This window comes from Coregonus clupeaformis, chromosome 23 (assembly GCF_020615455.1).
Source record: "Coregonus clupeaformis isolate EN_2021a chromosome 23, ASM2061545v1, whole genome shotgun sequence".
Lineage (NCBI taxonomy): Eukaryota > Metazoa > Chordata > Actinopteri > Salmoniformes > Salmonidae > Coregonus > Coregonus clupeaformis.
In genome coordinates this window covers 53208843-53230384 of record NC_059214.1, presented here as the reverse complement: position 1 = coordinate 53230384, position 21542 = coordinate 53208843, and the positions used below count along the sequence as shown (strand labels likewise).

The 21542-nt window shown below is 47.9% G+C and overlaps 1 protein-coding gene across 1 annotated transcript in view; it reads left to right on the top strand.

Annotated features, from left to right (window-relative positions):
* Window positions 1-21542, top strand: part of LOC121556643 (unconventional myosin-X-like) — a 294837-nt gene that overhangs the window by 35457 nt on the left and 237838 nt on the right. Inside the window, exons 2-3 of the mRNA XM_045206479.1 lie at window positions 9094-9198; window positions 15867-16025. Of these exons, the coding sequence (XP_045062414.1) occupies window positions 9094-9198; window positions 15867-16025 (264 nt within the window). The remainder of the gene's footprint in view (window positions 1-9093; window positions 9199-15866; window positions 16026-21542) is intronic.

Below are 21542 nucleotides of genomic sequence, written 5' to 3'. Positions count from 1 at the left end.
CAGCTGTTCATACTGCACCACCAGCTGATCATACTGCACCACCAGCTGTTCATACTGCACCACCAGCTGTTCATACTGCACCACCAGCTGTTCATACTGCACCACCAGCTGTTCATACTGCACCACCAGCTGATCATACTGCACCACCAGCTGTTCATACTGCACCACCAGCTGTTCATACTGCACCACCAGCTGATCATACTGCACCACCAGCTGTTCATACTGCACCAGCAGCTGTTCATACTGCACCACCAGCTGATCATACTGCACCACCAACTGTTCATACTGCACCACCAGCTGTTCATACTGCACCACCAGCTGTTCATACTGCACCACCAGCTGTTCATACTGCACCACCAGCTGATCATACTGCACCACCAGCTGTTCATACTGCACCACCAGCTGTTCATACTGCACCACCAGCTGTTCATACTGCACCACCAGCTGTTCATACTGCACCACCAGCTGATCATACTGCACCACCAGCTGTTCATACTGCACCACCAGCTGTTCATACTGCACCACCAGCTGTTCATACTGCACCACAAGCTGATCATACTGCACCACCAGCTGTTCATACTGCACCACCAGCTGTTCATACTGCACCACCAGCTGTTCATACTGCACCACCAGCTGATCATACTGCACCACCAGCTGATCATACTGCACCACCAGCTGTTCATACTGCACCACCAGCTGTTCATACTGCACCACCAGCTGTTCATACTGCACCACCAGCTGTTCATACTGCACCACCAGCTGCTCATACTGCACCACCAGCTGCTCATACTGCACCACCAGCTGTTCATACTGCACCACCAGCTGTTCATATTGCACCACCAGCTGTTCATACTGCACCAGCAGCTGGCTTTCTGTCCGACTCCTGCTCACTACTGCAACAACTGGTCCCAAACCCAACTGGTCCCAAACCCAACTGGTCCCAAACCCAAATGCAGTCCCGCAATGATATAGCCTACCTTTTTAGGTGGGGGAAGATAATATATCTGCGGGGACAACAAAAATATTTCAATATTCTCAATTACCCATAATGATGAGTTAATATCCTGAATTTACTTATGGTCCAGGGACAATGTGACAATGACAAGACCAGCTGTCATTTACAGTAAAATCCTTGAATACTTTAATTAAAATATCTTGATCTTTGCTCTGACTCTGACTACACCCAGCCCTGTCCTGGGGATGACTCTGACTACACCCAGCCCTGTCCTGGGGATGACTCTGACTACACCCAGCCCTGTCCTGGGGATGACTCTGACTACACCCAGCCCTGTCCTGGGGATGACTCTGACTACACCCAGCCCTGTCCTGGGGATGACTCTGACTACACCCAGCCCTGTCCTGGGGATGACTCTGACTGACTACACCCAGCCCTGTCCTGGGGATGACTCTGACTACACCCAGCCCTGTCCTAGGGATGACTCTGACTACACCCAGCCCTGTCCTGGGGATGACTCTGACTACACCCAGCCCTGTCCTGGGGATGACTCTGACTACACCCAGCCCTGTCCTGGGGATGACTCTGACTACACCCAGCCCTGTCCTGGGGATGACTCTGACTACACCCAGCCCTGTCCTGGGGATGACTCTGACTACACCCAGCCCTGTCCTGGGGATGACTCTGACTACACCCAGCCCTGTCCTGGTGATGACTCTGACTACACCCAGCCCTGTCCTGGGGATGACTCTGACTACACCCAGCCCTGTCCTGGGGATGACTCTGACTACACCCAGCCCTGTCCTGGTGATGACTCTGACTACACCCAGCCCTGTCCTGGTGATGACTCTGACTGACTACACCCAGCCCTGTCCTGGGGATGACTCTGACTACACCCAGCCCTGTCCTGGTGATGACTCTGACTACACCCAGCCCTGTCCTGGTGATGACTCTGACTACACCCAGCCCTGTCCTGGGGATGACTCTGACTACACCCAGCCCTGTCCTGGTGATGACTCTGACTACACCCAGCCCTGTCCTGGGGATGACTCTGACTGACTACACCCAGCCCTGTCCTGGGGATGACTCTGACTACACCCAGCCCTGTCCTGGTGATGACTCTGACTACACCCAGCCCTGTCCTGGTGATGACTCTGACTACACCCAGCCCTGTCCTAGGGATGACTCTGACTACACCCAGCCCTGTCCTGGGGATGACTCTGACTACACCCAGCCCTGTCCTGGTGATGACTCTGACTACACCCAGCCCTGTCCTGGTGATGACTCTGACTACACCCAGCCCTGTCCTGGTGATGACTCTGACTACACCCAGCCCTGTCCTGGTGATGACTCTGACTACACCCAGCCCTGTCCTGGGGATGACTCTGACTACACCCAGCCCTGTCCTGGGGATGACTCTGACTACACCCAGCCCTGTCCTGGGGATGACTCTGACTACACCCAGCCCTGTCCTGGGGATGACTCTGACTGACTACACCCAGCCCTGTCCTGGGGATGACTCTGACTACACCCAGCCCTGTCCTGGGGATGACTCTGACTACACCCAGCCCTGTCCTGGTGATGACTCTGACTACACCCAGCCCTGTCCTGGTGATGACTCTGACTACACCCAGCCCTGTCCTGGGAATGACTCTGACTACACCCAGCCCTGTCCTGGTGATGACTCTGACTACACCCAGCCCTGTCCTGGGGATGACTCTGACTACACCCAGCCCTGTCCTGGGATGACTCTGACTACACCCAGCCCTGTCCTGGGGATGACTCTGACTACACCCAGCCCTGTCCTGGTGATGACTCTGACTACACCCAGCCCTGTCCTGGTGATGACTCTGACTACACCCAGCCCTGTCCTGGGGATGACTCTGACTACACCCAGCCCTGTCCTGGGGATGACTCTGACTACACCCAGCCCTGTCCTGGGGATGACTCTGACTACACCCAGCCCTGTCCTGGGGATGACTCTGACTACACCCAGCCCTGTCCTGGGGATGACTCTGACTACACCCAGCCCTGTCCTGGGGATGACTCTGACTCTGACTACACCCAGCCCTGTCCTGGGGATGACTCTGACTACACCCAGCCCTGTCCTGGTGATGACTCTGACTACACCCAGCCCTGTCCTGGGGATGACTCTGACTACACCCAGCCCTGTCCTGGGGATGACTCTGACTACACCCAGCCCTGTCCTGGGGATGACTCTGACTACACCCAGCCCTGTCCTGGGGATGACTCTGACTCTGACTACACCCAGCCCTGTCCTGGGGATGACTCTGACTACACCCAGCCCTGTCCTGGGGATGACTCTGACTACACCCAGCCCTGTCCTGGGGATGACTCTGACTACACCCAGCCCTGTCCTGGGGATGACTCTGACTACACCCAGCCCTGTCCTGGGGATGACTCTGACTACACCCAGCCCTGTCCTGGTGATGACTGACTGACTACACCCAGCCCTGTCCTGGTGATGACTCTGACTGACTACACCCAGCCCTGTCCTGGTGATGACTATGACTACACCCAGCCCTGTCCTGAGGATGACTCTGACTACACCCAGCCCTGTCCTGGGGATGACTCTGACTACACCCAGCCCTGTCCTGGGGATGACTCTGACTCTGACTACACCCAGCCCTGTCCTGGGGATGACTCTGACTACACCCAGCCCTGTCCTGGGGATGACTCTGACTACACCCAGCCCTGTCCTGGGGATGACTCTGACTACACCCAGCCCTGTCCTGGGGATGACTCTGACTCCTACACCCAGCCCTGTCCTGGGGATGACTCTGACTACACCCAGCCCTGTCCTGGGGATGACTCTGACTACACCCAGCCCTGTCCTGGGGATGACTCTGACTACACCCAGCCCTGTCCTGGGGATGACTCTGACTACACCCAGCCCTGTCCTTGGGATGACTCTGACTACACCCAGCCCTGTCCTGGGGATGACTCTGACTACACCCAGCCCTGTCCTGGGGATGACTCTGACTACACCCAGCCCTGTCCTGGGGATGACTCTGACTACACCCAGCCCTGTCCTGGTGATGACTCTGACTACACCCAGCCCTGTCCTGGGGATGACTCTGACTACACCCAGCCCTGTCCTGGTGATGACTGACTACACCCAGCCCTGTCCTGGTGATGACTCTGACTCTACACCCAGCCCTGTCCTGGGGATGACTCTGACTACACCCAGCCCTGTCCTGGGGATGACTCTGACTACACCCAGCCCTGTCCTGGGGATGACTCTGACTACACCCAGCCCTGTCCTGGGGGATGACTCTGACTACACCCAGCCCTGTCCTGGGGATGACTCTGACTACACCCAGCCCTGTCCTGGGGATGACTCTGACTACACCCAGCCCTGTCCTGGGGATGACTCTGACTACACCCAGCCCTGTCCTGGGGATGACTCTGACTACACCCAGCCCTGTCCTGGGGATGACTCTGACTACACCCAGCCCTGTCCTGGGGATGACTCTGACTACACCCAGCCCTGTCCTGGGGATGACTCTGACTACACCCAGCCCTGTCCTGGGGATGACTCTGACTACACCCAGCCCTGTCCTGGGGATGACTCTGACTACACCCAGCCCTGTCCTGGGGATGACTCTGACTACACCCAGCCCTGTCCTGGGGATGACTCTGACTACACCCAGCCCTGTCCTGGTGATGACTCTGACTACACCCAGCCCTGTCCTGGGGATGACTCTGACTACACCCAGCCCTGTCCTGGTGATGACTCTGACTACACCCAGCCCTGTCCTGGGGATGACTCTGACTACACCCAGCCCTGTCCTGGTGATGACTCTGACTACACCCAGCCCTGTCCTGGGGATGACTCTGACTAACACCCAGCCCTGTCCTGGTGATGACTCTGACTACACCCAGCCCTGTCCTGGGGATGACTCTGACTACACCCAGCCCTGTCCTGGGGATGACTCTGACTACACCCAGCCCTGTCCTGGGGATGACTCTGACTACACCCAGCCCTGTCCTGGGGATGACTCTGACTACACCCAGCCCTGTCCTGGGGATGACTCTGACTACACCCAGCCCTGTCCTGGGTGATGACTGACTGACTACACCCAGCCCTGTCCTGGGGATGACTCTGACTACACCCAGCCCTGTCCTGGTGATGACTCTGACTACACCCAGCCCTGTCCTGGGGATGACTCTGACTACACCCAGCCCTGTCCTGGGGATGACTCTGACTACACCCAGCCCTGTCCTGGGGATGACTCTGACTACACCCAGCCCTGTCCTGGGGATGACTCTGACTACACCCAGCCCTGTCCTGGGTGATGACTCTGACTACACCCAGCCCTGTCCTGGGGATGACTCTGACTACACCCAGCCCTGTCCTGGGGATGACTCTGACTACACCCAGCCCTGTCCTGGGGATGACTCTGACTACACCCAGCCCTGTCCTGGGGATGACTCTGACTACACCCAGCCCTGTCCTGGGGATGACTCTGACTACACCCAGCCCTGTCCTGGGGATGACTCTGACTACACCCAGCCCTGTCCTGGGGATGACTCTGACTACACCCAGCCCTGTCCTGGGGATGACTCTGACTACACCCAGCCCTGTCCTGGGGATGACTCTGACTACACCCAGCCCTGTCCTGGGGATGACTCTGACTACACCCAGCCCTGTCCTGGGGATGACTCTGACTACACCCAGCCCTGTCCTGGTGATGACTCTGACTACACCCAGCCCTGTCCTGGGGATGACTCTGACTGACTACACCCAGCCCTGTCCTGGGGATTGTGTTGTATTGAACCAGTCCAGCTCCATGTGGAGCAGCATGTTGTTAATAGTTCATGCGGATGGATGCCCTTTGAACCTTGTCTAGAGGTAGGGAGGGTTGGGGTTAGGGTCTAGGGTTTTATCCTAGGATTATTGATTATTGATGATTGATTATTGATTCTCCATTTTATGTCTTGTTGGACAAACGACTCTCTCTCCACTTCACTACCCCACTGAATGCGGGCGCTAGGGTGATTCATACTGTTTGGCCATGCTGGGATGAGAATTAGTCTCAGTAGTCAGCTAGTGGAGAGGACACATTATACAGAGCTGTAGACAGACAGTCCCTAGCGTGCTCCCTAGCGTGCTCCCTAGCGTGCTCCCTAGCGTGCTCCCTAGCGTGCTCCCTAGCGTGCTCCCTAGCGTGCTCCCTAGCGTGCTCCAACATCACCAGGAAGTGACTACACTTCTCAGCAATCAGCTAGTGATTCCTGTTATTGCAGGTCTTCTCTCCTCACTTTCCAATCAGATATTCCTCTTATTTATTTCTGCTACAGAGCCCTGTCTCCCCTGTCTCCCCTGTCTCCCCTGTCTCCCCTGTCTCCCCTGTCTCCCCTGTCTCCCCTGTCTCCCCTGTCTCCCCTGTCTCCCCTGTCTCCCCTGTCTCCCCTGTCTCCCCTGTCTCACATGGATGGGAGGTCAGTGACTCCACTCTGCCACATTAACAGTAACACAGCAGACATAATCACAGAGGAGAGAGCAGACAGCAAAACAGGATATAATCTGGGAGTGGGCTTCCTGTTCCATGTCTGTGGGTTTGGGTGACTGTGTGAGCAGGGTGACTGTGTGAGCAGGGTGACTGTGTGAGCAGGGTGGCTGTGTGAGCAGGGTAGGGGTGTGAGCAGGGTGACTGTGTGAGCAGGGTAGGGGTGTGAGCAGGGTGACTGTGTGAGCAGGGTGACTGTGTGAGCAGGGTGGCTGTGTGAGCAGGGTGACTGTGTGAGCAGGGTGACTGTGTGAGCAGGGTGGCTGTGTGAGCAGGGTAGGGGTGTGAGCAGGGTGACTGTGTGAGCAGGGTGACTGTGTGAGCAGGGTGACTGTGTGAGCAGGGTGGCTGTGTGAGCAGGGTGGCTGTGTGAGCAGGGTAGGGGTGTGAGCAGGGTGACTGTGTGAGCAGGGTGACTGTGTGAGCAGGGTGGCTGTGTGAGCAGGGTAGGGGTGTGAGCAGGGTGACTGTGTGAGCAGGGTGACTGTGTGAGCAGGGTGGCTGTGTGAGCAGGGTAGGGGTGTGAGCAGGGTGACTGTGAGCAGGGTAGGGGTGTGAGCAGGGTGACTGTGAGCAGGGTAGGGGTGTGAGCAGGGTGACTGTGAGCAGGGTAGGGGTGTGAGCAGGGTGACTGTGAGCAGGGTAGGGGTGTGAGAAGGGTGACTGTGAGCAGGGTAGGGGTGTGAGCAGGGTGACTGTGAGCAGGGTAGGGGTGTGAGCAGGGCGGGTGTGTGAGCAGGGTGACTGTGAGCAGGGTAGGGGTGTGAGCAGGGTGGCTGTGTGAGCAGGGTGACTGTTTGAGCAGGGTGAGTGTGTGAGCAGGGTGGGGGTGTGAGCAGGGTGACTGTGTGAGCAGGGTAGGGGTGTGAGCAGGGCGGGTGTGTGAGCAGGGTGACTGTTTGAGCAGGGGAGGGGTGTGAGCAGGGTGACTGTGAGCAGGGTAGGGGTGTGAGCAGGGTGACTGTGAGCAGGGTAGGGGTGTGAGGGTGTGAGCAGGGTGACTGTGAGCAGGGTAGGGGTGTGAGCAGGGTAGGGGTGTGAGCAGGGTGACTGTGAGCAGGGTAGGGGTGTGAGGGTGTGAGCAGGGTGACTGTGAGCAGGGTAGGGGTGTGAGCAGGGTAGGGGTGTGAGCAGGGTGACTGTTAGCAGGGTAGGGGTGTGAGCAGGGCGGGTGTGTGAGCAGGGTGACTGTGAGCAGGGTAGGGGTGTGAGCAGGGTGACTGTGAGCAGGGTAGGGGTGTGAGCAGGGTGACTGTGAGCAGGGTAGGGGTGTGAGGGTGTGAGCAGGGTGACTGTGAGCAGGGTAGGGGTGTGAGCAGGGTGACTGTTAGCAGGGTAGGGGTGTGAGCAGGGCGGGTGTGTGAGCAGGGTGACTGTTTGAGCAGGGTAGGGGTGTGAGCAGGGCGGGTGTGTGAGCAGGGTGACTGTGAGCAGGGTGACTGTTTGAGTAGGGTGGGGGTGTGAGCAGGGTGACTGTGTGAGCAGGGTGACTGTGTGAGCAGGGTGTGAGCAGGGTGACTGTGTGAGCAGGGTGTAGTGTGGTGGCTAATGACTGTGTAGCAGCAGGATGGAGAGACAGACGGACTCAGATGGATGGCCAGAGGCTGACTCAGTAACTAGTCCAGTTAACTCTTCTGTTGGCAGCAACTTTGAAGATTATATCTTTCTAGCTAATGCTTTCTCTGAATGTTGATGTCTAGACTGTAGAACCATTCGTTTTTTCTCCTACTGTTGGGGTTATTCTGTTACCCCTCTGAGTGGCTCTTCACATGTCACAGATTCACGTGGTGTTATTCTGTTACCCCTCTGAGTGGCTCTTCACATGTCACAGATTCACGTGGTGTTATTCTGTTACCCCTCTGAGTGGCCCTTCACTTGTCACAGATTCATGTGGTGTTATTCTGTTACCCCTCTGAGTGGCTGATTCATGTGGTGTTATTCTGTTACCCCTCTGAGTGGCTGATTCATGTGGTGTTATTCTGTTACCCCTCTGAGTGGCCCTTCATTGATTCATGTGGTGTTATTCTGTTACCCCTCTGAGTGGCCTTCACTTTGATTCATGTGGTGTTATTCTGTTACCCCTCTGAGTGGCTAGATTCATGTGGTGTTATTCTGTTACCCCTCTGAGTGGCTGATTCATGTGGTGTTATTCTGTTACCCCTCTGAGTGGCTGATTCATGTGGTGTTATTCTGTTACCCCTCTGAGTGGCTGATTCATGTGGTGTTATTCTGTTACCCCTCTGAGTGGCTGATTCATGTGGTGTTATTCTGTTACCCCTCTGAGTGGCCGATTCATGTGGTGTTATTCTCCCTTCACTTGTCTTGTGTTTAGCCAGAGGCAGCAGGTTCTAGTAACATGCCCACATATGATGATTTGGTTCTGTTGTTATAAGTCATGTTGTCTATCTATCTGTTGGGTTTCAGGGGCCCGTGTCTCATCATATTGTGTTTCAGGGGCCTGTGTCTCATCATATTGTGTTTCAGGGGCCCGTGTCTCATCATATTGTGTTTCAGGGGCCTGTGTCTCATCATGTTGTGTTTCAGGGGCCCGTGTCTCATCATGTTGTGTTTCAGGGGCCCGTGTCTCATCATGTTGTGTTTCAGGGGGCCCGTGTCTGGCTGTGGGACAAAGAGCAGCTCCTTCCTGCTACTGTCAGCTCCTGTTCCCACGACGACGGATCCTTGGTCCTCACCACCAACTATGATGAGGTAAGAGGGACAAACTACAATTAATCAAATGGCACCCGGACTATTTATGTTGTTGTTTTTACACTGCTGCCACTCGCTGTCTATTATCTATGCATAGTCACTTTACCCCTACCTACATGTACAAATTACCTCAACTAACCTATACCCCCGCACATTGACTCGGTACCGGTACCCCCTGTATATCCTCCCGAGTGGCGCAGTGGTCTAAGGCACTGCATCGCAGTGCTAGCTGTGCCACTAGAGATCCTGGTTCGAATCCAGGCTCTGTCGTAGCCGGCCACGACCGGGAGACCAATGGGGCGGCGCACAATTGGCCCAGCGTCGTCCAGGGTAGGGGAGGGAATGGCCGGCAGGGATGTAGCTCAGTTGGTAGAGCATGGCGTTTGCAACGCCAGGGTTTGGGTTTCGATTCCCACAGGGGGCCAGTATAAACAAATGATGTATGCACTCACTAACTGTAAGTCGCTCTGGATAAGAGCGTCTGCTAAATGACTTAAATGTAATGTAAATGTATATAGCCTCATTATTGTTATTTTATTGTGTTACTTTTTATTAGTTTTTACTTTAGTTTATTTAGTAAATATTTTCTTAACTCTATTTATTGAACTGCATTGTTGGTTAAGGGCTTGTAAAAATAAAAATAAATAAATAAGTGTAAGTAAATAAGTGTAAGTAAGCATTTCACTGTAATCTGTTGTATTCGGCGCATGTGACAAATACAATTTTATTTTATTTCTATGTTTGCTGCTGCTGCATTGTGGGGAGGCGTTGCTTAGGTAACTGAAGATTAGTTTGCTACTAGGATCTTCTCTGGCTTCTTTACCCACAAAGTCATGAACCCCACCCATTTAAAAAATGGATCTTCTCAAAATTAAGTTTTTAACCTAACCCTAACTTTAACCCTAACCTTAAACACATTGCTAACCTTATGCCTAACCTAACCTTAAATTAATTTTTGTAACCAATTTTTACTTTGTGGCTGTGGAATCTGACTTTGTGGCTGTGGAATCTGACTTTGTGGCTGTGGAATCTGACTTTGTGGCTGTGGAATCTGACTTTGTGGCTGTGGAATCTGACTTTGTGGCTGTGGAATCTGACTTTGTGGCTGTGGAATCTGACTTTGTGGCTGTGGAATCTGACTTTGTGGCTGTGGAATCTGACTTTGTGGCTGTGGAAACTAGTGAAAACCCAACACTGTGCTTGTTTCAAGAAGGAGCAACAAAGTTTCATCATGTTGTTAAGAGTCCATGTTATGGCAGAGACGGACTCAACCACAAGAACGCCCGGCCGTCCTGTCTTCAGTCAGACGTTTTTGGAATTTTCGATGCTCCCTGACTAGCTTCAATTTCGGTGATTATTAGCGAGCTGAACACAGTCAGGTAACTGTAAAAATGTACTGTAGAGCCATATGTTTGACAGCTTTGCTCTAGTTTATGACTGACTTCAAAGGCCTCTCTTCCTTTTCATTGTCAAAGTCACTGAATTGTGTGAATCTGTGAACATTATAACCAGCTATGATAGAAGTTGTGTGGTTGACTGTGTGTGAGAGCATGATGCTTTCTGTGATGGGAAAGAGACCTACAGTAAGAATAGCAGGAATGGGCTTTACTCTACTCTGAGCCAAGCTGAGGCTAGCAGCATTATCTGCTGTTATCTGTTGGGTTGGAGGGAAACCTTGAGGCTAGCGACATTATCTGTTGGGTTGGAGGGAAACCTTGAGGCTAGCGACATTATCTGTTGGGTTGGAGGGAAACCTTGAGGCTAGCGGCATTATCTGTTGGGTTGGAGGGAAACCTTGAGGCTAGCGACATTATCTGTTGGGTTGGAGGGAATTGGCTACTTCTGTTGGGTTGTTTACGGCTATCTGTTGGGTTGGAGGGAAACCTTGAGGCTAGCGACATTATCTGTTGGGTTGGAGGGAAACCTTGAGGCTAGCGACATTATCTGTTGGGTTGGAGGGAAACCTTGAGGCTAGCGACATTATCTGTTGGGTTGGAGGGAAACCTTTGTGTCTGAAGGATATCCTGTTTTAACAGCGGGAGGGAGGGAGAGAGGGAGATGAAGACAGAGAGAAAGGGAGGGGGGAGAAAGAGAAAGGGAGGGGAGAGAGAGAGAGAGGAAGGGAGAGAGAGAACGAGAGAGGAAGGGAGAGAGAGAACGAGAGCGAAAAGAGAGAGAGGAAGATGGGACATTGAAAATAGCCTCCTTAGATGTGAATGTCTAAATGTCCGCTGTGTGGGAAAGAGTCTTCCGGTTCAGCTGCTGTGTTGAAGAATTTTCCTTTACTGTATGTATAGCTTTAGACATTGGTCTGGTTTGGTTTGTTCTGGTTCGGTCTGTTCAGGTCTGGTCTGGTTTGGTCTGGTCTGGTTCGGTCTGTTCAGGTCTAGTCTGGTTTGGTCTGGTCTGGTCTGGTTCGGTCTGTTCAGATCTGGTCTGGTCTGGTCTGGTTTGGTCTGGTCTGGTTCGGTCTGTTCAGATCTGGTCTGGTCTGGTTCGGTCTGGTTTGGTCTGGTCTGGTTCGGTCTGTTCAGATCTGGTTTGGGCTGGTTTGGTCTGGTTTGGTGTGGTTTGGTCTGGTCTGTTCTGGTCTGTTCAGATCTGGTCTGGTTTGGTCTGGTCTGGTCTGGTCTGGTTTGGTCTGGTTTGGTTTGGTCTGGTCTGGTCTGGTCTGGTCTGGTCTGGTCTGTTCTTAGACTGATGTTGCATCAGGTACTGGCTGTCCTGTATGTCGCTCCATGTTCCTAGACAGTTCTAATCCAAAGGCCCTTGGTTACCCCCAGAGCCCAAAAGACCCCTGCCCTGTCCCCATTCCTAGGCTCTGTCACCCAGCTGTCCTCCTCACCCGTACCCCAGGCTTCATGCTATTTCTGGAGGCCTCTGCTGTGCTGCTGTGAGGGTGGATCTAAACGTGGACAACATGTGTTCAAGTGGCAGCTAGCTCTGCTGATGTACTGAGTTTCTTCACGAGGTCACAGCTTAACTCTCAGCATGGCTGGAGTCTACTGAGTTTCTTCACGAGGTCACAGCTTAACTCTCAGCATGGCTGGAGTCTACTGAGTTTCTTCACGAGGTCACAGCTTAACTCTCAGCATGGCTGGAGTCTACTGAGTTTCTTCACGAGGTCACAGCTTAACTCTCAGCATGGCTGGAGTCTACTGAGTTTCTTCACGAGGTCACAGCTTAACTCTCAGCATGGCTGGAGTCTACTGAGTTTCTTCACGAGGTCACAGCTTAACTCTCAGCATGGCTGGAGTCTACTGAGTTTCTTCACGAGGTCACAGCTTAACTCTCAGCATGGCTGGAGTCTATCATCTTTACAGCATCTCTCCACCAGGCTGGGAATACACGCAGCCGTTCTCACTGAAGACATGATGATGATTTTATACAGGGTTAGGGTTAGGATTTGACATTATTCTACAGTGTTGAAGCAAAGCTATACTGTATGGGTGACTGTAGAGACAGAAGAGATTTCAGTGTGCAGTGAGATGTAAAGCCTTCTCTGTCTGCCCTGAGGGCACAGGAGCTGCTAAATCTGAGGAGTCCAAGAGAACGCCCTGTGGAGAAACATGTTTTAGTCTCTGCTCTGTATATATCTCTCATGACAGAGACCGTTGTTTTCCCATGTCCAGAGAGACTGCTGATATAGCCTATATTTCTCTGTGTGTTCCTGTGTGTGTTCCTCTGTGTGTTCCTGTGTGTGTTCCTCTGTGTGTTCCTTTGTGTATGTATATATATAGGAGAGTCCCATTCCCAGCCCGGTGGACTGGAATATCTGAGGTTTCCTTTTCTTAACAGCTGCTGACTACTATTATTAGTCTATAGTAGTGATGGGAAGTTCGGCTCTTTTTACTGACTGAACTTTTCGACTTGTTCAGTGAGACAAACAAATCTTTTGACTAATTTCGTTAATTTGAGTCAGTAATGCACAGAGCACGCAGGACCCCGTACCGGCGAACGATGAACTGAAAACTCGAAAGAGTCATGATTCTACAAGCCTCTCGTCCAAATGTCCTTCACCATAGGGGGCTTATTGAAGCTGTCATTTGATTCTACACGCCCCTCGTTCGAATGTCCTTCAGCATAGGGGGCTTATTGAAGCTGTCATTTGATTCTACAAGCCTCTCCTTCAGTATAGGGGGCTCATTGGAGCTGTCATTTGATTCTACAAGCCTCTCCTTCACCATAGTGTAGCAGGTGATTTGGACGGAGTCAGGCGGTGTAAATCACAGAATAATGGTTTATTCGGCCGATAGAGCAGTTCGTAGCAATGCGTAAAACAACTACAGTGCGACTTAACGGCACACTGGGAAAAACAAAACACATGGGTGAACATCCCGGCGATAACGTACAATATGCTCCACCAAGCTAGCGACCCCTCCACATGGAAACAATAACACACAAAGACATGGGGGCAGAGGGAACACTTAGACAGGGACTGATGAGAGGATATGAACCAGGTGTGTGTGAAAACAAGACAAAACAAATAGAATGATGAAAAGAGGAGCAGTGGCTAGAAGGCCGGTGATGACGAACGCCGAAGCCTGCCCAAACAAGGAGAGGAGGCAGCTTCGGCGGAAGTCGTGAGAGTACCCCACCTTGACGCACAGCGTCGGCACGATAGAGTGGAAATGGTAGAAGACTATCTCTTACTGCTACTCCTGCTGTGAGTTGTCCTGTAGTCCTAAGTGGAGATAACTAACCACAGAAAAGATAACCCAATTGAGCCTTACTGTGAGGTCAATGTACTGTGTCTCAGGTGATGTACCTGCAGCAGTAAAGCTAACTACCTGTTGTGTCTCTGTGTCTCAGGTGATGTACCTGCAGCAGTAAAGCTAACTACCTGTTGTGTCTCTGTGTTTCAGGTGATGTACCTGCAGCAGTAAAGCTAACTACCTGTTGTGTCTCTGTGTTTCAGGTGATGTACCTGCAGCAGTAAAGCTAACTACCTGTTGTGTCTCTGTGTTTCAGGTGATGTACCTGCAGCAGTAAAGCTAACTACCTGTTGTGTCTCTGTGTTTCAGGTGATGTACCTGCAGCAGTAAAGCTAACTACCTGTTGTGTCTCTGTGTCTCAGGTGATGTACCTGCAGCAGTAAAGCTAACTACCTGTTGTGTCTCTGTGTCTCAGGTGATTTACCTGCAGCAGTAAAGCTAACTACCTGTTGTGTCTCTGTGTTTCAGGTGATTTACCTGCAGCAGTAAAGCTAACTACCTGTTGTGTCTCTGTGTCTCAGGTGATGTACCTGCAGCAGTAAAGCTAACTACCTGTTGTGTCTCTGTGTCTCAGGTGATGTACCTGCAGCAGTAAAGCTAACTACCTGTTGTGTCTCTGTGTCTCAGGTGATGTACCTGCAGCAGTAAAGCTAACTACCTGTTGTGTCTCTGTGTTTCAGGTGATGTACCTGCAGCAGTAAAGCTAACTACCTGTTGTGTCTCTGTGTTTCAGGTGATGTACCTGCAGCAGTAAAGCTAACTACCTGTTGTGTCTCTGTGTTTCAGGTGATGTACCTGCAGCAGTAAAGCTAACTACCTGTTGTGTCTCTGTGTCTCAGGTGATGTACCTGCAGCAGTAAAGCTAACTACCTGTTGTGTCTCTGTGTCTCAGGTGATGTACCTGCAGCAGTAAAGCTAACTACCTGTTGTGTCTCTGTGTTTCAGGTGATGTACCTGCAGCAGTAAAGCTAACATACCTGTTGTGTCTCTGTGTCTCAGGTGATGTACCTGCAGCAGTAAAGCTAACTACCTGTTGTGTCTCTGTGTTTCAGGTGATGTACCTGCAGCAGTAAAGCTAACTACCTGTTGTGTCTCTGTGTTTCAGGTGATGTACCTGCAGCAGTAAAGCTAACTACCTGTTGTGTCTCTGTGTCTCAGGTGATGTACCTGCAGCAGTAAAGCTAACTACCTGTTGTGTCTCTGTGTTTCAGGTGATTTACCTGCAGCAGTAAAGCTAACTACCTGTTGTGTCTCTGTGTTTCAGGTGATGTACCTGCAGCAGTAAAGCTAACTACCTGTTGTGTCTCTGTGTTTCAGGTGATGTACCTGCAGCAGTAAAGCTAACTACCTGTTGTGTCTCTGTGTTTCAGGTGATGTACCTGCAGCAGTAAAGCTAACTACCTGTTGTGTCTCTGTGTCTCAGGTGATGTACCTGCAGCAGTAAAGCTAACTACCTGTTGTGTCTCTGTGTCTCAGGTGATGTACCTGCAGCAGTAAAGCTAACTACCTGTTGTGTCTCTGTGTTTCAGGTGATGTACCTGCAGCAGTAAAGCTAACTACCTGTTGTGTCTCTGTGTCTCAGGTGATGTACCTGCAGCAGTAAAGCTAACTACCTGTTGTGTCTCTGTGTTTCAGGTGATGTACCTGCAGCAGTAAAGCTAACTACCTGTTGTGTCTCTGTGTTTCAGGTGATGTACCTGCAGCAGTAAAGCTAACTACCTGTTGTGTCTCTGTGTTTCAGGTGATTTACCTGCAGCAGTAAAGCTAACTACCTGTTGTGTCTCTGTGTTTCAGGTGATTTACCTGCAGCAGTAAAGCTAACTACCTGTTGTGTCTCTGTGTTTCAGGTGATGTACCTGCAGCAGTAAAGCTAACTACCTGTTGTGTCTCTGTGTCTCAGGTGATTTACCTGCAGCAGTAAAGCTAACTACCTGTTGTGTCTCTGTGTTTCAGGTGATGTACCTGCAGCGGGCGGAGCTCAGCAGAGACAAGGTGTTTCCGATGCACCCCACCAGTATTAATGGAGTAGAGGACATGTCTACTCTGGCAGAACTACACGAAGCTGCCATTATGTACAACCTCTACCTCCGCTACCAGAAGGACTGCATCTATGTAAGACACTGTTATAGACTAACCTTACCAGACAGATATCATCTATATAAGACACTGTTATAGACTAACCTTACCAGACAGATATCATCTATATAAGACACTGTTATAGACTAACCCTACCAGACAGATATCATCTATATAAGACTCTGTTATAGACTAACCCTACCAGACAGATATCATCTATATAAGACACTGTTATAGACTAACCCTACCAGACAGATATCATCTATATAAGACACTGTTATAGACTAACCCTACCAGACAGATATCATCTATATAAGACTCTGTTATAGACTAACCCTACCAGACAGATATCATCTATATAAGACTCTGTTATAGACTAACCCTACCAGACAGATATCATCTATATAAGACACTGTTATAGACTAACCCTTACCAGACAGATATCATCTATATAAGACACTGTTATAGACTAACCCTACCAGACAGATATCATCTATATAAGACTCTGTTATAGACTAACCCTACCAGACAGATATCATCTATATAAGACACTGTTATAGACTAACCCTACCAGACAGATATCATCTATATAAGACACTGTTATAGACTAACCCTACCAGACAGATATCATCTATATAAGACACTGTTATAGACTAACCCTACCAGACAGATATCATCTATATAAGACACTGTTATAGACTAACCCTACCAGACAGATATCATCTATATAAGACACTGTTATAGACTAACCTACCAGACAGATATCATCTATATAAGACACTGTTATAGACTAACCCTACCAGACAGATATCATCTATATAAGACACTGTTATAAACTAACCCTACCAGACAGATATCATCTATATAAGACACTGTTATAGACTAACCTTACCAGACAGATATCATCTATATAAGACACTGTTATAGACTAACCCTACCAGACAGATATCATCTATATAAGACTCTGTTATAGACTAACCCTACCAGACAGATATCATCTATATAAGACACTGTTATAGACTAACCCTACCAGACAGATATCATCTATATAAGACACTGTTATAGACTAACCCTACCAGACAGATATCATCTATATAAGACACTGTTATAGACTAACCCTACCAGACAGATATCATCTATATAAGACACTGTTATAGACTAACCCTTACCAGACAGATATCATCTATATAAGACACTGTTATAGACTAACCCTACCAGACAGATATCATCTATATAAGACTCTGTTATAGACTAACCCTACCAGACAGATATCATCTATATAAGACTCTGTTATAGACTAACCCTACCAGACAGATATCATCTATATAAGACACTGTTATAGACTAACCCTACCAGACAGATATCATCTATATAAGACACTGTTATAGACTAAACCTACCAGACAGATATCATCTATATAAGACACTGTTATAAACTAACCCTACCAGACAGATATCATCTATATAAGACACTGTTATAGACTAACCCTACCAGACATATATCATCTATATAAGACACTGTTATAGACTAATCCTACCAGACAGATATCATCTATATAAGACTCTGTTATAGACTAACCCTACCAGACAGATATCATCTATATAAGACACTGTTATAGACTAACCTTACCAGACAGATATCATCTATATAAGACACTGTTATAGACTAACCCTACCAGACAGATATCATCTATATAAGACACTGTTATAGACTAACCCTACCAGACAGATATCATCTATATAAGACACTGTTATAGACTAACCCTACCAGACAGATATCATCTATATAAGACACTGTTATAGACTAACTTTACCAGACAGATATCATCTATATAAGACACTGTTATAGACTAACCTTACCAGACAGATATCATCTATATAAGACTCTGTTATAGACTAACCTTACCAGACAGATATCATCTATATAAGACACTGTTATAGACTAACCCTACCAGACAGATATCATCTATATAAGACACTGTTATAGACTAACCTTACCAGACAGATATCATCTATATAAGACACTGTTATAGACTAACCCTACCAGACAGATATCATCTATATAAGACACTGTTATAGACTAACCCTACCAGACAGATATCATCTATATAAGACACTGTTATAGACTAATCCTACCAGACAGATATCATCTATATAAGACTCTGTTATAGACTAACCCTACCAGACAGATATCATCTATATAAGACACTGTTATAGACTAACCCCTACCAGACAGATATCATCTATATAAGACTCTGTTATAGACTAACCCTACCAGACAGATATCATCTATATAAGACACTGTTATAGACTAAACCTACCAGACAGATATCATCTATATAAGACACTGTTATAAACTAACCCTACCAGACAGATATCATCTATGTAAGACTCTGTTATAGACTAACCCTACCAGACAGATATCATCTATATAAGACACTGTTATAGACTAACCCTACCAGACAGATATCATCTATATAAGACTCTGTTATAGACTAACCCTACCAGACAGATATCATCTATATAAGACACTGTTATAAACTAACCCTACCAGACAGATATCATCTATGTAAGACTCTGTTATAGACTAACCCTACCAGACAGATATCATCTATATAAGACACTGTTATAGACTAACCCTACCAGACAGATATCATCTATATAAGACACTGTTATAGACTAACCCTACCAGACAGATATCATCTATATAAGACACTGTTATAGACTAACCCTACCAGACAGATATCATCTATATAAGACACTGTTATAGACTAACCCTACCAGACAGATATCATCTATATAAGACACTGTTATAGACTAACCTTACCAGACAGATATCATCTATATAAGACACTGTTATAGACTAACCTTACCAGACAGATATCATCTATATAAGACTCTGTTATAGACTAACCCTACCAGACAGATATCATCTATATAAGACACTGTTATAGACTAACCCTACCAGACAGATATCATCTATATAAGACACTGTTATAGACTAACCCTACCAGACAGATATCATCTATATAAGACACTGTTATAGACTAACCCTACCAGACAGATATCATCTATATAAGACACTGTTATAAACTAACCCTACCAGACAGATATCATCTATATAAGACACTGTTATAGACTAACCTTACCAGACAGATATCATCTATATAAGACTCTGTTATAGACTAACCCTACCAGACAGATATCATCTATATAAGACACTGTTATAGACTAACCTTACCAGACAGATATCATCTATATAAGACACTGTTATAGACTAACCCTACCAGACAGATATCATCTATATAAGACTCTGTTATAGACTAACCTTACCAGACAGATATCATCTATATAAGACACTGTTATAGACTAACCCTACCAGACAGATATCATCTATATAAGACATTGTTATAGACTAACCCTACCAGACAGATATCATCTATATAAGACACTGTTATAGACTAACCCTACCAGACAGATATCATCTATATAAGACACTGTTATAGACTAACCCTACCAGACAGATATCATCTATATAAGACACTGTTATAGACTAACCCTACCAGACAGATATCATCTATATAAGACACTGTTATAGACTAACCCTACCAGACAGATATCATCTATATAAGACTCTGTTATAGACTAACCCTACCAGACAGATATCATCTATATAAGACACTGTTATAGACTAACCCTACCAGACAGATATCATCTATATAAGACACTGTTATAGACTAACCCTACCAGACAGATATCATCTATATAAGACACTGTTATAGACTAACCCTACCAGACAGATATCATCTATATAAGACACTGTTATAGACTAACCCTACCAGACAGATATCATCTATATAAGACACTGTTATAGACTAACCCTACCAGACAGATATCATCTATATAAGACTCTGTTATAGACTAACCCTACCAGACAGATATCATCTATATAAGACACTGTTATAGACTAACCCTACCAGACAGATATCATCTATATAAGACTGTTATAGACTAACCCTACCAGACAGATATCATCTATATAAGACACTGTTATAGACTAACCCTACCAGACAGATATCATCTATATAAGACTGTTATAGACTAACCCTACCAGACAGATATCATCTATATAAGACTCTGTTATAGACTAACCCTACCAGACAGATATCATCTATATAAGACACTGTTATAGACTAACCCTACCAGACAGATATCATCTATATAAGACACTGTTATAGACTAACCCTACCAGACAGATATCATCTATATAAGACACTGTTATAGACTAACCCTACCAGACAGATATCATCTATATAAGACACTGTTATAGACTAACCCTACCAGACAGATATCATCTATATAAGACTCTGTTATAGACTAACCCTACCAGACAGATATCATCTATATAAGACACTGTTATAGACTAACCCTACCAGACAGATATCATCTATATAAGACACTGTTATAGACTAACCCTACCAGACAGATATCATCTATATAAGACTCTGTTATAGACTAATCCTACCAGACAGATATCATCTATATAAGACACTGTTATAGACTAACCCTACCAGACAGATATCATCTATATAAGACTCTGTTATAGACTAACCCTACCAGACAGATATCATCTATATAAGACACTGTTATAGACTAACCCTACCAGACAGATATCATCTATGTAAGACAATGTTTACAATCTTGTCTGCCAAACAGATCAGGGCCCTGTTTCCTGATAGCGATGGAACTTAGGCTTACAGGTGTTTTAACGATGCATTATGACGGCCAAAGATGTACAGTGGGGGAAAAAAGTATTTAGTCAGCCACCAATTGTGCAAGTTCTCCCACTTAAAAAGATGAGAGAGGCCTGTAATTTTCATCATAGGTACACGTCAACTATGACAGACAAATTGAGAAAAATAAATCCAGAAAATCACATTGTAGGATTTTTAATGAATGTATTTGCAAATTAAGGTGGAGAATAAGTATTTGGTCACCTACAAACAAGCATGATTTCTGGCTCTCACAGGCCTATAACTTCTTCTTTAAGAGGCTCCTCTGTCCTCCACTCGTTACCTGTATTAATGGCACCTGTTTGAACTTGTTATCAGTATAAAAGACACCTGTCCTCAACCTCAAACAGTCACACTCCAAACTCCACTATGGCCAAGACCAAATAGCTGTCAAATGACACCAGAAACAAAATTGTAGACCTGCACCAGGCTGGGAAGACTGAATCTGCAATAGGTAAGCAGCTTGGTTTGAAGAAATCAACTGTGGGAGCAATTATTAGGAAATGGAAGACATACAAGACCACTGATAATCTCCCTCGATCTGGGGCTCCACGCAAGATCTCACCCCGTGGGGTCAAAATGATCACAAGAACGGTGAGCAAAAAATCCCAGAACCACACGGGGGACCTAGTGAATGACCTGCAGAGAGCTGGGACCAAAGTAACAAAGCCTACCATCAGTAACACACTACGCCGCCAGGGACTCAAATCCTGCAGTGCCAGATGAGTCCCCCTGCTTAAGCCAGTACATGTCCAGGCCCG